Here is a 16,756-nt window from a genome sequence, read left to right as displayed (position 1 = left end):
GTCTTTTTAAATAATCTTTGTTTATTTTTTAAAACGTGTTGTGCAACTTTTGTTTTTATTCAGTGTGTGGTTTACTGTTTACAACGATTTTAAACGGGTTTCAAAATTGTAGACAATGAAAAGTAAATATTTAGGTTTCATTGCTGCATTAGTCGTATTTCAGTGTTCATACAGAGAAATAAAAATAAAGTATGTTCTAGGTTGACATAAGTAATTAATAAAATTTCTCTTTCATGAAAAAAGTCTTCGTTCTTCTGCCAGAAACTGACTAGAACAACGTTTCATTAACACAATTATTTTTTTGAAACTTTCAATTCTAAAGAAACACGATTTTATACAGAGTGGTAATTCGTTTGATTAAACGAAGAACCAAAATTTTATTTCTTTGTCATATCGCTTGATGGGTGGTATTAAAATTATTCCATCGAATTTTTGAAATTTTGTTGAACCGGCGGAGTATTTATTTATTTTTTTACTGAAAATTTTAAAATGTTAATCTGTTCAAAGATATTTACCTGAAAACTCTTTTAATAATATAAATTAATTCAAAAACTTATCAAATGTCTTCCAAACAGTATACACTTTGTAAGACATGTTTCATAAAGCTTTCGTAAAAATTCCACAAGAGAAACGTCGGGTTTCTTAACTTCTTAAATGTTAAACTTAGAAGAAATTTTTAGTGCATAGAGCAATACATAAATTAATATTAATAAGTATGCATCAATATGCAACCATCTGCCGAAAAAACCTTTTAACAAAAAGTCAATCCTACTGCATTGTTACGTTTTATTTCGAGAATCAATAATAATTTTTAATAAATTATTTGATGATGTGACCGCTCTAAAACCATTTTTGTTGAATATCTTCAACAAAATCTAAACTAGACATTTATTTTGTATTCTTATTCGCTAATAATGCGGAGATCACATCCCGAATCGGTTGGATCTGTTCGTGACATCACGTATAGAGAAAAAGCTACGATTTTCACCGTCGATCTTAGATATTTTTCTTGTATTTTATTAAATGAAAGTTCAATTCTGGTTTATTATTATGATTGCAAGTATTACTCCTCCATCTATAAAATTATATTTATAGAGTTTCTATTTTAGAAAACTTAAAAAGTGTTTATTTATTTTAGGAATATTGTCACAAACTGTATAATAGATTTTCTGCTTTCACTAGAAAGTAAGACAACTTTTGTTTTTTAAAACAACCACCCTTTTGCAACGTTAAGCTTTTATGATAATAACCACAGTGGAAATTTATAACTAGTGTCGTAATAAAATTTTACTGACAGTTGTCAAACTATTAAAAATAAATCACTGGTTGTAGAAAATACATCGTTTGCGACACATTTTAAACCAAATGTGGATGTAAATTAAACGTTCTATAAAACATCGAAAACATATTTTTATGGCTTGTCGAACCAGATGAATCTGTTATGTTAGAATATGTTTTGGTGTATTGAACATATTAATAAATATATTTAAGTAAAAGTAAAACTTTTATGGCCTTGAAAAAGTCCTAACAACGTTATTAACATACATATAGTAAAAGTACTAATTTAATAATAATAATTATCAATTTTTGTGCTTTCATTTTTTATACACATTGTGTAAATAAACGGTTGGACAAACAAATATGCAAAAGTAAGTGAACTGTTTGTTCAAAGAAAGGAGAGTGGAATTTCCGAGGATGCAAAACCGAATTTTTGAAAGTGCTTTATGCGGTGTTTCTAAAGTGGTGTGGAATATGTAAATTGGAACTTATTTTGAATCAACAAAAAGGTTAACTTGTGAGGAATAATGGAAAAGAAATGTTTGTCGATTGACATAAATGGGAATGTCACTGCCAGTTATGAAATTTTTGTTTTAGTAGAAACATTGTTTACAGAAAAGTTATTATTCAGACAAGTGATATATTTTTTTGTAATTTCTGCTTATAAATTTAAATTAATTTATTTGGATAGAGGATTAAATATTTATTATTTAACTGATTTACTACTTTGTTAATATTTCGGTTAAAAACCTTGCGTTATTTATACAGGATGTTCCATCTCAATTAAACAATCATACTACGTTAAAACTAGTACCCACAAAAGAAATAGCTTATGTCACACAATTTAGCTTTTTTAATTTTTTTCAAAAACATTGTATTTTTAACGATCAAACACATTTTCTATAAAATTCTAGTAACCACATTGTTGGTATTTATATTTTTTGTCTCTGAACTTTTTTTTGAGCAAAAAGAGTCGTCTTCATGTTGAGTTCACCAGATAATTAATATTGTTTCAATATCGACTTTTCATTCACTTTTTATTATGCTCTTAATTTCCAATACAGGCAGTTATTTTGAAGTTTATTGAAAATTAAACAACCTGTATACACAAATTTTCAAAATTTTTAGAAGCAGGTGAGTTTAGTTTGTTAGAAATTATAGCGTGTTGACTTAAAATATGACAGAGGGAAAGTAAGCAAACAAAATAAAGTATTTATGTAGTATCAGAAATACAGATAGTTGGAAAAAAAGTTAAAAACCAAAGTTGTACTGTTCTTTGAGAAGTATATGTTAAAATTTTCGGCTATACGAATTTTTACGTATTGTCATTATAACCTCTGCCACGTTGTTGCAGTTTTCTTAAATTAATACAATTTTAATAGACATAATTCTAAAACGTTGTTATTTTCAAATATCCACATTTCAGTTTTTTTTTTTTAATAGAACAGCTGTATATTATTACTGCATTTTACTTTATTTTTGGTTGTCTTTCTTTTAACTTTTAATGAAATAAAACAATCACAATAACTATCGACTTAACAAAAATAGAAGAGAAATGAATGTTTGAAAATTGTTATTGAAAGAAAATTATAAACACTCGGTATATTAAGACTCTATTTTATTTAGACCACAAAGTGCCTGCCCTTATTTATCTCTGCACGGATTAACACAAATATTAAATATAATCTCACTGCATTTTTTTTTGTGTACGTTTTCAGTGACAAAAAATTAAAAATAAATTATGCTTATAAAACCCAAGAAGAGGTAAATCAGAATATCTAAATACATAAACAATACTTTTAGATGGATTTCCTTTGAAAAAACTAAGCCGTGTAATATGCATTAAAAACAAAACATTCAGTATACTTGAAAATAATTTGAGGGTATGGTCTACATTCTAATAATTAATGAGATATTAACGAGCACGCGTTGGGTAACACCCTGTATAACCGATTCTTGGCTTTTTTTATTCCATATTAACATGAGTTGTTATTCTGGAATTGTAAGATTTCAGTTCACAAAATCTAATATTTAGTTCAATTTTGGATTATGAGATAATAAATGGTTTCTTGCTTGATTTTATTTTTATGTAGAGGTTGTAGATGGAGAATCAAGTACTTAGTTTTTGGTAGTTTTAATATGCGAGTTACAAATTCTTTTAGTCGGATTTGTGGTAACTGGTTTTGGTTTCCTGATTATCTTTTTTTTTTACTTTTTCACAAAAAATTACACACAAATCAATAGTAACAAAATTTAGGGATCAATTTGGAGTTTCCTTTTCTTTTTTGATACATAAAAAAACATATTATAGTTTATTTTGATACTTTGTGTGTCCTATCTAAAATCTAAATTATGCATATAATTTTTCTTTCTTAGCTAAAAATTATGTTTCTCGTAAAATTTGAGTTCTGGTGTTTGTATGTTCATGAAATTGATTGGAAAACTGCAGAAATGTTACTTTTGACGCTTTCTGGTGTGATTTCCAGGGTTTTCTGCCACTAATTGGCCCGGAAATGCCAAGAAAACTTCACATTATAGCTAAAAATCATATTTCTGTTGAAATTTGTGAGTTCTGGTGTTTGTAGGATCAAGAAATTCGTTTAAAACTTTACAAATGTGACTTTTAACGTGTCTGTTTTAGTTTCTAGTGTTTTTGCGCACCCAAAAATGCCAAAAAAAGCTTCAAATTTCAACTAGAAATCATTTCTGTTGAAGTTCATAAGTTTTGGCGTTTGTTTGTAGATTCAAGAAATTCGTTCGAAAACATCAGAAATGGATTGATTGACACTTTTTTCTTACTCTGTGACTGGTTTTATCTTTTATTTTTCCTAAAAAATTGGCTTTAATTGTACTTTTGAGGTGAGGAAATTCAGTTCTGTCTGATAATATTAGATCAATTTTTTTTTTAAAAACAATATGATATATACAAAAAGGTGAACGCGTTGTTTACCAAAATCGGTCTTATTTTAACAGGTAGTAGCCCCGCCCATCCACCCTTTCTTTTTTTAGAGCATATATCCTTTGCCAAAATCAGTCTTATCTTAGCAGGTATTAGCCCCGCCCACCCACCCTCTCTTTTCTTAGAGGATATATCATTTGCCAAAATCAGTCTTATCTTAGCAGGTACTAGGCCCGCCCACCCACCCTCTCTTTTCTTAGAGGATATATGATTTGCCAAAATCACTCTTATCTTATCAGGTACTAGGCCCGCCCGCCCACCCTCTCTTTTCTTAGAGGATATATGATTTGCCAAAATCACTCTTATCTTATCAGGTACTAGCCCCACCCACCCACTCTCTCTTTTCTTAGCAGTTATCTCATCAACCAAACTCAGTTTTATCTTAGCAGCTACTAGTCCCGTCTTATTAAATGTTTTTTTGTTTATTTATTAGTGAAAAATAACAGCTCGTTTTATTTATAATAACACACAAGGATTGAGTTATTGTCCTAGAAAAATTAAAGGTGGATGTCACCATCCATACCATACTAAGAAATTAGAGAGTAAGCCGGAGATAGGCAGGTGCGTGCAGTGTTGCCAATTCGACTGTTATAAAATTAGATTTTTTCGTAATGTACATCATAAAGAATTTTTTAATTATTTTTATGGAACTCCAGAAACCCCCGTCCATAACGTACTGAAGAATTAATCCGCCATTTTCCAGCCACCCTGTATAAGAAAAGTACTAAAATTAAAAATTCTTCGATAACTCGTACTAATAATATTGCGATTTTTTGGATTAAAAAAATACACTGTCGGACAAAAAACTCGGACACTTGAATATTTATAACTTTATGTTAAGTCTTTTTTACTGTTTTCTGTTTCCAAATGTTTTAGAATAAAGTTGTTTTCTGTTAATGAATACATTAATGTTTTGCTTTTTGGAATATCTTTTACAAAAGTTCGACCAATTGCAGGTAATCACAAAAAATTCGAGCGTCCGGGTTTTTTTTGTCTAGGAATATCTGTTTTTTGTGTTCAGCACGACGAAATCTGTCCATGGTTTTCCCAGAATTTTTTGGCAATTTTTTCAAAAGCAAAATTTTTTAATCCCCACCCCCATGACAATTTTGGACAATTTTCTTATAGATTTCGATCTACAGAAGTTAATTTCGGACTCATTTGAGTTTTTTTTTTAATCTGGGGAATTTTGTCGTGGTTGGTGATGGGTTGGTATGACACGAACCACGAAACATTTGAAGTTCGGATTTTCACAACAACAATTGTAATTCGAACCAATTCGAGTTTTTGTAAGTTAAAAATTGGTCATTTTAGAATGTCTTGTGAAGAAGTTAGTGAAGTCCTTACGCCTCCCGAAATACGGGAATTTGCACAGAATAGTATACAAAATTTATTGCCAAACAAATCTCATTAACTTTCTTTTGACGTTTATTTACTTTATTTAATTTGACATTTGCCACTGACATTATATGGCTACCAACCTTACCTATCTACATTACACCAGATCTATATCAGAACCCCTTTCCGCTATTAACGAATCGCTTTGACGCCATTTGGGTGCTTTAATAACTCTATTTCAAAATCAAGGTAGAAAAAAAAACATGTTTAAACCGAATATTTTTAATTCTTGTACCACGCTATGTTTTTGGAATCAGCATGACGAAATCTAATTCCCAGAATTTTTTGGAATTTTTTTGGCAATTTTTTCAAAAGTAAAATTTTTCAGTATTTAAAGTAAAATTGTCGAAAATTTCGGATCATTTTCGACAATGTTGTAGCGGTAATTTCGGATTCATTTTTTCGATAGTTCCTACAATTTTTCCAGAATTGCCCGGAGAGAGTACATCATTAAATACATCTTTAGTACAATTTGATAATCTAAAGTTACAAAACAGAGGTGAAAACCATAGCTCGGAGAAAAAGCAAAAGTGGACACTTGAAATACAGATTGTATTTTTGCAGTTTCAAATATTTATTTAAACTTTGACAGTTTTCGATATAGAAATATGTTTTTTTTTCGAGTAATAATAATAATAATAACATTTATTTTCCAATAGGAAGGTATAAAATAACTTAATATAAAACTTATACTTATAAATCTAAAGTAAAAATTAACTGGAGAAATAAGGCTTAGTCATTGTTATTGTAACTTCAACTGTATACTATACTAATTAGGTTTTTACAGGAGCCAAAATTAATGATACGGATACCTAATACTAAATTAAACAATAGTTCAAACTAGGTCTTTTTAAAGACTGTACACCAAACCCTATGGAACAAAGTAGAAGAAAATAAAAATAGACCTAAATTATAAATATAGCTAAAATATTAGATAGTCTACAGAACTATTCGTTAGACATCGAGAAAATCACAATTATTCAAAGAATGAGATATCAAACAACGAAGAGGCGACAAATGGGCAAAAATTGTAAACACTTTTAAATTGGGAAGTAAAATTTCCGAAAATACTTAAATATGTCCACTTAAGAACTGCAATTTTTTTTCGAAAACAAAACTACTTCGTGGGTGTTTTCAAGTTCACGATAAGTGCAGATCCTGTTCCCCCAATTAATTAACCACTTATCGCAAATTCCATCAATTACCCGACCACAGAGCGCAGTTTGGCGTTTCCGCAGGATCGACCACGCCGCCAAATGCAGCCGTCCGCCGCCCCGGCGCCGCCACCAGCCGCCAGAACGTTCCCACTGCATCTTCATTTCCGTGTCGCGTACCTGACCCGATCGAATCGATGGTAAAGTTGAATGGGGCTGGGCACATAATTGCATAAATATCTTGCTTCTCGCACAGCAGAACAACTCCGGTCACTGGGTTACCTATGCCTGCTGGCCCCGATCCGCTCCGAACAGGTGTCGACGATGAGATTTTCGGCCAGGGAGGATGAGTCCGGCTTTTTTTGTTCCCTGATGTACCGTTCGGTGCGCCTTATATGGACCATTCGATTAAGTAACGTCGAGATTACTTCATTCGATTTTTAAACATTCACAATGGATCATTTTACGCAGTTTTGGCGCGTTGATCGCCGGTAATGAGACGGGCGTTATCGCAGATCGGCGAGGCAGGAAACAGATGCCGGCTGAATTTCAATCCGGATTTTATGCTTGTTAATTACTTAAGGCGAAATAAAAACATAACGACCTAACTAGATTGGAGCCGTATCATTATTGTTCTGTTAGGTAATTTTTAGTTTCCGAACGGGGAATTGTAATAGGGTCATTTTGACAACTGTATAATTACGTATTTTCTGTTTGCTTGCTTTCATAGACTCTAGAAGAATGTGAAAATGGAAATGTCTTTCTCCGACCGTCTGTCGTCTTTTGGCGATTAATTGACTATATTAAATAGACAAGAACTTTGAGATTGTTAAAAAAAAAAGAAAATGTAAACAAAATTTGGTTGTTCATTGCCTCTACGAAAATTATGACGTCACCTCAAATTATTATCAAACAACTGCCACTTTAAAAGGTTATTTCAAAAGCCCTTCGAAAGCTAAACTGCAAAATTAAAATAGATGTTCTAATTTGCAAAATACCTTATTTTACAGTGAAATGTTAATTTTATAAGTAGACCAAACTTTATTTACTCCTTAAGTGATGTGGGTACTCAAGTAAGAAATATTTCTCAGTTACCATGCAAAATTGTCCTTAAAAAGACGATTTGTTCAAAAAATATTTCTGAAAAATGTGGACATTTTACATTGACATGAAGATTTTTCGTGAATTTGATAGGTTTAAATAAGAAAGACGTTTGTCACTTTGTCACCTTTTTGTAATTTCTAAATTGCAAATTAAGGAATTATTTTCCACATAAGTTTTATTATGTGCGTTGGAATAATTAAGATCTTAACGGTGGCCTATCTATAGTTGAGGATTCGACGATTTAAGGCTGTTGCTGCGCTAAAATCGTCTAGAAATAGTGCCTAGTTGACTCCAAGAGTTAGTCTTGAAATTATGACTTGCAGCACTTGCGGAAAATCAGATTATTATTTTTTCGATGGGAGTTTTTAAAGATTTTAAAAATTAGTACTTTTCTAATAACAATAAATAAATTTTTCAAAATTTGACGCTAAATTGTTAAAAATGTTGTCTTTCAGAAAAAAAAAATCGTATAAATGTTGTTGAATCTTTCAAGTGCTTTCAAAGCAAAAAACACTTTTAAATGGTCACTAGTCTCGTGCACCTCATTGTAACAACAATCTTAACAAAATTTGCAATGGTTAATTTCACATTTTTTCTACGTTTCTTAATCTCTACAGTATGACGAAATAAGTCTCCCGTTTCCGTTTGTCCGTGCCGATTTTTATTTGACAGATAATTTTCGAAACTTCAAAATTTTGCACGGTAAATGCTATTTAACTTTTATAAATTAACACATATCTATACTTGTGGTTTATGAATCCGCCTTGATTTTGTACCCTAGGTATCCATATTTTCGCAAAAAAATCAAATTGTACAACGATCATTTATACTAATATAAGAGGTACTCAGTTGCTTAGATCAGCGGGTTCGATCTTCTAATAGACCACTTTATTTTGGATTTGAGAAGACCACTTTTTTACCTTTTAAAGATAGAGAACATTTTACTTTGATACATGAGGTTATATTAGAGAAGGCAAAAATAAAATGTAGTGTATCTCAAGACTCCATTCTGGGGGCTTTATTGTTGTTATAGAAATTATTACGGCAAAAAAAGTTCGTTTTAAAAGTCATTTGAGTTTTACTGACGTTAGAATATTAACAAAGTCACTCAAGCTCCATCTTAGTTCGTAATTCTTAACGTGGAATATGTACATATGTGGTTTTATTATTTCCCGAGCGTAAGCTAAGGAAAAATTGAAAGAGGGTTCATTGGACGAATGGATACTTTAATGTGTTCTCGAAATTGCATGACCCCTAGAGCAGGAAAAAGTAGGTTTCGCGTTTCCATCTGTCTTCTGTATGTTTGTTTGTCTGTCTATCCGTCTGTTTGTGTCGATTTTCATGACATAGATAAGCTCGGAAACTACTGGACCGATTGTTGTCAAATTTTATGTGTATGTTAAGAATATCGTGTTTTGCTCCATTGTAGGTTAATTTGAATTAGTCTGAGAATACATTTCTTTCGTGGGTTATCTTGGTTGGTTTAAATTTCATATTGTTCGCACCCCTTAGAGCGTCACAGGCGGCATCATTTACAGCACTGGCTTTCAATTTATACAAAAGAAAAATTGTAAAATCAAATTTTAGAATTTTCCAAAAATACAGGATTTGTTGGCTTGTACTTCTGGGGCGAAGGAAGTTCTGTCAATAGAACCTTCGACTATTTTTTAAGACACTCCCTATGTGTTAAAATAACAATATGGATGGATGCTGTACGTTCTATGTAATAATTAAAACTGACTTTGGCAAATGAGATACCCTCTAAGAAAAGAGAGGGTGGGTGGGCGGGGCTAGTTCCTGCTAAGATAAGACTGATTTTGGCAAATCACGAATCCTCTAAGAAAATAGGGGGTGGGTGGGCGGGGCTAGTTCTTGCTAAGGTAAGACCGATTTTGGCAAATGACAAATTACGATTAGTCTTTCTTCACTTTTTTCACATCCTAGATTCTATTAGTTTCCAGTCCCACTCGACAGAAGAACATAATTAGCCCCGCCCACCCACCCTGCCTTCATTTTAGTGATTGATTTTATCCGGTCAGAATGAAATGAATGATCCTATATTGAAAATTTGCTATTTCAAAGTCATCGCTTATGCTCGAGAAGTAAAAATTTAAGTATTAATTATGCTTCAACGTAGTCACGACTCATTTTTGACGATTTTCGAAATTCAACTAAAGACATTTTCTTGTAGATTCCGGACTCACATCCTTGATAGCTCTAACCGTTTTTCCAAAATCGCCCATAGAATTACTGCAGTTTTTAGAATTTTGGAGAATTTTGATTTTTAAACCAATTATTTAAAAAATATTGCTCCGTTATTATAAACTCGCTATATTTTTGAAATCACCAAGACGAGATCTATAGCCCGGAATATTTTGAGGATTTTTAGACGGCTTTTTCAAAAGTGAAATTTTCAAATACAAATTTCGACCAATTTTTGACAATTATCGAAATTTAACTAATATTTTTTTGTAAATCTCGGTCTCCAGAAGTCACTTCCGGACTCGTTTCTTCGACAATTCCAACCGTTTCTCTAAGATACCTCATGGAAATATCGCAAATTTTAGAATTTTTTAAAAATTGCATTTTGAAACCGAATATTTCGGAAATATTGCTCCATTACCACAAACGCGCCATATTTTTTTAAATAACCACGTCGAGATCTATATCCCAGAATTTTTTGAGGATTTTTAGACGACTCTTTCAAAAGTGAAATTTTCAAATACAAATTTCGACCAATTTTTGACAATTTTTCGACTATTTTCGAAAATTGTCCAGAGTCTGGTCAGATACATAAAATAAGAAATAAATTTTGTAGTGAATAGTATCATAAAATAAAAATTACGATTAGCGCTATCTTCATTTTTTTCACATCCTAGATTCTATTAGTTTCCAACCCACCCGACAGAAGAACATAATTAGCCCCTCCCACCCACCCTGCCTTAATTTCAGTGATTGATTTTATCCGGTCAGAATGAAATAAATGATCTTATATTGACAATTTGCTATTTCAAAGTCATCGCTTATGCTCGAGAAGTAAAAATTTAAGTATTAATTATGCTTCAACGTAATCCACTTTAAAATTTAAGCGGTCGGGATATTTTACATTTGACAGTTTTTTTTAATAATTTCACGCTTCTTTTTTGGTATCAGTTTTTGTTTTGATAAGAAATTAATTCAATGAAACTTGATATTTCTCTACATTTTATTATCATAACTGCATTGTACTTCAAGGCTTCGTTAAAGAAATATCTAAAGTTTTAATTATATTTTCCAGCGTCATTTCTTCACTAACTCCAATCGTTTTTTCATGATCGCGCATGTCACCGAATATTCCGAAAATATTATTCCGTGACCATATTTTTGGAATCAGCACGTCGAGACCTATATCCCTGAATTTTGAGAATTTTCAGACGACTTTTTCTAAAATGAAATTTTTCACCACCACCCACTTTTGACGATTTTCGAAATTCGACTAAACACATTTTCTTGTAGATTCCGGATTCACATCCTTGATAGCTCCAACCGTTTTTCCAAAATCGCCCATTGAATTACTGCAATTTTTAGAATTTTGGAAAATTTTAATTTTTAAACCAACTATTTCAAAAATATTGCTCCGTTACTATAAACTCGTTGTATTTTTGAAATCAACAAGACGAGATCTATAACCCAGAATATTTTGAGGATTTTTGACGGCTTTTTCAAAAGTGAAATTTTCAAATACATATTTCGACCAATTTTTGACAATTTTCGAAATTTAACTAACACTTTTTTGTAAATCTCGGTCTTCAGAAATCACTTCCGGACTCGTTTCTTGGACAACTCCAACCGTTTCTCGAAGATGCCTCATGGAATTATCGCAAATTTTAGATTTTTAAAAAATTGTATTTTCAAACCGAATATTTCGAAAATATTGCTCCATTACACAAACGCGCCATATTTTTTTTAAATCACCATGTCGAGATCTATATCCCCGAATTTTTTGAGGATTTTTAGACGACTTTTTCAAAAGTGAAATTTTCAAATACAAATTTCGACCAATTTTTGACAATTTTTCGACTATTTTCGAAAATTATCCAGAGTCTGCTCAGATGCATGAAATAAGAAATAAATTTTGTAGTAAATAGTATCATAAAAAAATTACGATTAGCGCTTTCTTCACTTTTTTCACATCCTAGATTCTATTAGTTTCCAGTCCCACTCGACAGAAGAACATAATTAGCCCCGCCCACCCACCTGCCTTCATTTCAGTGATTGATTTTATCCGGTCAGAATGAAATGAATGATCTTATATTGAAAATTTGCTATTTCAAAGTCATCGCTTATGCTCGAGAAGTAAAAATTTAAGTATTAATTATGCTTCAACGTAATCCACTTTAAAATTTAAGCGGTCGGGATATTTTACATTTGACAGTTTTTTTTAATAAATTTCACGCTTCTTTTTTGGTATCAGTTTTTGTTTTGATAAGAAATTAATTCAATGAAACTTGATATTTCTCTACATTTTATTATCATAACTGCATTGTACTTCAAGGCTTCAATAAAGAAATATCTAAAGTTTTAATTATATTTTCCGGCGTCATTTCTTCACTAACTCCAATCGTTTTTTCATGATCGCGCATCTCACCGAATATTCCGAAAATATTATTCCGTGACCATATTTTTGGAATCAGCACCTCGAGACCTACATCCCTGAATTTTGAGAATTTTCAGACGACTTTTTCTAAAATGAAATTTTTCACCACGACCCATTTTTGACGATTTTCGAAATTCAACTAAATACATTTTCTTGTAGATTTGGACTCACATCCTTGATAGCTCCAAACGTTTTTCCAAAATCGCCCATTGAATTACTGCAATTTTTAGAATTTTGGAGAATTTTGATTTTTACACCAAATATTTCAAAAATATTGCTCCGTTATCATAAACTCGCTATATTTTTGAAATCAACACGACGAGATCTATAACCCAGAATATTTTGAGGATCAAAAGTGAAATTTTCAAATACATATTTCGACCAATTTTTGACAATTTTCGAAATTTAACTAACATTTTTTTGTAAATCTCGGTCTTCAGAAATCACTTCCGGACTCGTTTCTTGGACAACTCCAACCGTTTGTCGAAGATGCCTCATGGAATTATCGCAAATTTTAGAGTTTTTAAAAAATTGTATTTTCAAACCGAATATTTCGAAAATATTGCTCCATTACACAAACGCGCCATATTTTTTTTAAATCACCATGTCGAGATCTATATCCCCGAATTTTTTGAGGATTTTTAGACGACTTTTTCAAAAGTGAAATTTTCCATTACTTGCTGAGATAAAATTGAACAATATTATGGGTAGTTACTAGAATGAAGAGGAGGTGGGTGGGCGGGGCTACGGGTTGCTTCTAAGACTATAGAGAAAAACTAAACTCAACCCCGCCCACCGCATTTCTCCATTTCAACAACTTATTTTAATATTTACTGTAAAATGGGAATTGAATTCTATTTTGGTAAGCGGTAGAATCTAAAATTTAAAACAAAGTCAAATGTGGCCGCCCACTATTTTATTCCGTTTTTGGTCACTCATTTTATTGGTCCTGCAAAAGTTGAATTTTATATTTACACTTAATAGAATCTAGGATTACATACTTTTTATTTAAATTAAAAATTTAAATTTTTGCTCACATGATGTTGCCTGCTTATAAAAGACTGTAAAAAAAAGTCGAAATTTGCCCCGCCCGCCCACCCGTTCTCCAATTTTTTGTTTCCTGAAGTAAGAAATAAATTTTATGTCATATAGTGCAACAAAAAATTACGATTGGCGCTTTTTTCTTTTTTTAATTAGGTCAGAATTTCCCAAAAAATAGAACACCAAAGTCACCGAAAATTCTTGTAAATAATTTACAAAAAAAATCTCCATGGGCTTCCAAAATACACAAACGACTTTTTCAAATTCGTAAAGTAAAACACAACACCAAAAGCTCAAAAGTTTTAAAATTGATCTAAAATGGCACAACAATCAGCCCAGTAATTTGGGAAATTAGCTGTTTTAATTAATAAATTTATTTTCTTCAAGCAATTAAAATTTGTGCGTTTTCACGTCTACAGAAAAAACTTAAACATTCATTAAAAATGAAAATAACATTTTCACAAAGCAAGTAAATCACAAAAACCAAAAATAGGATGGTCTTACTAGGAACTAAGTTGTAATTTTCCAACAACCGAAACGACCTTACGACTTTTTTTGGCAAATATTCAATGCATATTTTAATATATTCAGTAGGATGTGGAAAGCGTGCTAGTGTTGATATTTTCAGATCAAAGTACATTTGAACAGTCTTGTACATAATAAATAAGTTGCGTTAGAATTTATTGGACTGAAAATTTGTTTCGTTTATTTTGTACGTCTTCAAGCAAAAAATGATCCTTGGAAATTTTTTTAACAATAAAATATATAGTGTTGACAGCATATTTTGGACTGACGCATACTTTATCTCTGAATCAAATTTACAATAAAAATATATTTTTTTGAAAGTTGGTTTAATCGAGATGGTTTCAATTTTGAACTTTTAAAGGTTTTAAGGGACTGGTTCTTAAAAAATGCTATTAGTAATGGTTTTTGTCTTTTAATTTCATACTTATTATGAAATGAAATATCAACACTGTTTAAAACACGCATAAAATTCGATTTTCGCGCTAATCTATTTCGTGTCGATTTTAATTTCCTGTATAATTCTCACCTGGACTGTATCGGCTTGTTTTACGACAATAAAATCACACACAACTGGCCAATCGAGATTTCGACTAATTTAAAACACCACTCAATATTGAAATATATTAAACGATCTTAGAAAAGTACCGTAATAGTAATAAGTAGTAGCAAAAATATATTACGAGCTTTACAGTAATTGTTAGAAACAAATTTTGTTCATTGCGTGTACGATGAAATTATGCGATTAAAATAATCTTGTTACTAATTTGTTACAATTCAAACGAATCTGCATTAATAGTTGCGGAAGCACGCAAACAATAACTTAATTATGTTACTTGTTATCGTTAAGGGTATCATAGAAAGCGAACATTCCTAAAGTTTACCATCGCAGAAACCAATTAACATTTACTTTTAACATTATTCTTTTAATGTGATATGCAACTTTTGCGAGATTAGAGAAATACATAAATAAATATTTTAATTTTTAATACGACCTAACTCAATATTAGTCATCCATGGTATAACAGGTTGCAAAATCCTCTTCCGTTTCGTTTACCTGTTCATATCTAACATTATGCAGGATATTAAAAATGCCTCGCCGATTACAATCTGGAGTGAAAGTACGGAAATTCTTCGAAAATCAGGCTGTTTCCCACGGGCTGCGTTTAGTACTTTAAATAATACACAAAAGATGAAAAAAATCGCAACAATAACACGGTTTTAGGTCAATTTTACAACAATAAGGTCGCTATTTCAATTAGAAGATTAGAACCGAGTCGGCTCGAAGTATGCCATGTCGTGCGTCCAAATTATTATTTTCTAACAGTAATGAAGTAATCGAATTTTTAATCGCTAATCGATTATTTCCAAGTGACAGCGAAACAAGAATTAAGAACCGAAATGTGCATGTTCGACGATTGTGGCCTTGTAGGTGGTAATTAGGGCGACAAAATGACGTTTTTTGTCAGATGTATGTAGGACGATTAATTTACATACATGCTATAGTCGGCAGAGTTGATTCCGCTAGGTGGGACCACAAAAAGCGTTAACGCTTTTTCGAACTAATACTAATTCGATCAATGTATTACCCAACCCAGACAAAACAATGGAGCCATCCTCCTTAACGCTAATTACTCCAATTGAAAGTGTAAACTCCTAATCTCAGATCCCAATCAAGCCACTTAAGCTCTTCAACGGCCATCAATCCCTATAAATGTCAAAATAACGCGCACAATGGACTTGAAAGCACGTGACTACCACGTGACGACGCCCGCCGACGGCCTGTTGACCCAGTGGTTGAACTCTTTGGAGACGAGATCGCTGTTCTGGTTGCACTATATCGACGATGACGACAAACGCGCCAACTCGCTGGAGTCGACGGAAGCGTCGACCAGCGAAGACACAGACGCTGATCATATGGACGACTACTTGGACGCCGACGACGACATTTTCGCACCCACGTGCCGCAGTATTGCCCACAGGGAGTCGGATTTGCTGTTGGCGTTAACGGAGAATTGCACGCTGGGGCCTGTGTGCTATTTTTGCAGGTAATGAAAAAATTCGTTTCGAGAGATGAGTAATCAATATTATAACGCCAAGCCTACACTTTATTCGTTTCGAATCCATTGGCGATGTGAGTGGGCTAAGGAATCGGACTAATGTGGATTTGATTGTGTGAAGTGTGAGTTAACTGAACCAGCGAAATTGTATTGTTTCTGATAATGACCATAAAGCTTTAGTAATTCAGAAAATAAATTATCTCCTACAAAAGCTTCTGAATAACTATAAAATCGCTAATAGTAATAATAACTCAAAAGTTGAACTCCCTTCTAGAAAGTTCTTACAATTCAAAATAACCTCTAATTTCATGTCTATTTTACGTTCCATCTTGGAAGATACCTCCAACACACTTAAATTTTTTGACACATAAACCGTGGCTCCTACCAATGAATTCTTCAATCCCTGGTCTGTATGGCCTCCTCAAAATTCATAAACCTGATTGCCCGATTAGACTGGTAGTTTCTTTTGTAAATTCTCCATCTTACCATCTGTCTAAATGGCCTAATAGTAGTTAAGAAGATACAACAAATATGCCATCAAAAATAATTTTGACCTAGTTGAAAATTTAAACATGTAATCATCCCTCCAGGTTCGTTCCTCGTC

General features: G+C 32.1%; 1 protein-coding gene across 7 annotated transcripts in view; it reads left to right on the top strand.

Moving 5' to 3' along the window:
* Fhos (Formin homology 2 domain containing) overlaps positions 1-16,756 on the top strand; it is a 279,471-nt gene that overhangs the window by 218,537 nt on the left and 44,178 nt on the right. Inside the window, exon 2 of one of the 7 annotated variants that reach the window (XM_064054592.1) lies at positions 15,759-16,140. The exons of the other annotated variants lie outside the window; for them this stretch is intronic. Coding sequence (XP_063910662.1) covers positions 15,827-16,140 — 314 coding nt within the window. The 5' untranslated portion in view covers positions 15,759-15,826. The remainder of the gene's footprint in view (positions 1-15,758; positions 16,141-16,756) is intronic. 7 annotated transcript variants of the gene reach the window in all.

This window comes from Zophobas morio, unplaced genomic scaffold (genome assembly GCF_036711695.1).
Source record: "Zophobas morio isolate AGI-343-1 ecotype UQ-CSIRO unplaced genomic scaffold, CSIRO_AGI_Zmor_V1 ptg000012l, whole genome shotgun sequence".
NCBI lineage: Eukaryota > Metazoa > Arthropoda > Insecta > Coleoptera > Tenebrionidae > Zophobas > Zophobas morio.
Note: the sequence above shows the minus strand (reverse complement) of the source record. Positions and strands in the feature narration are given on the sequence as shown.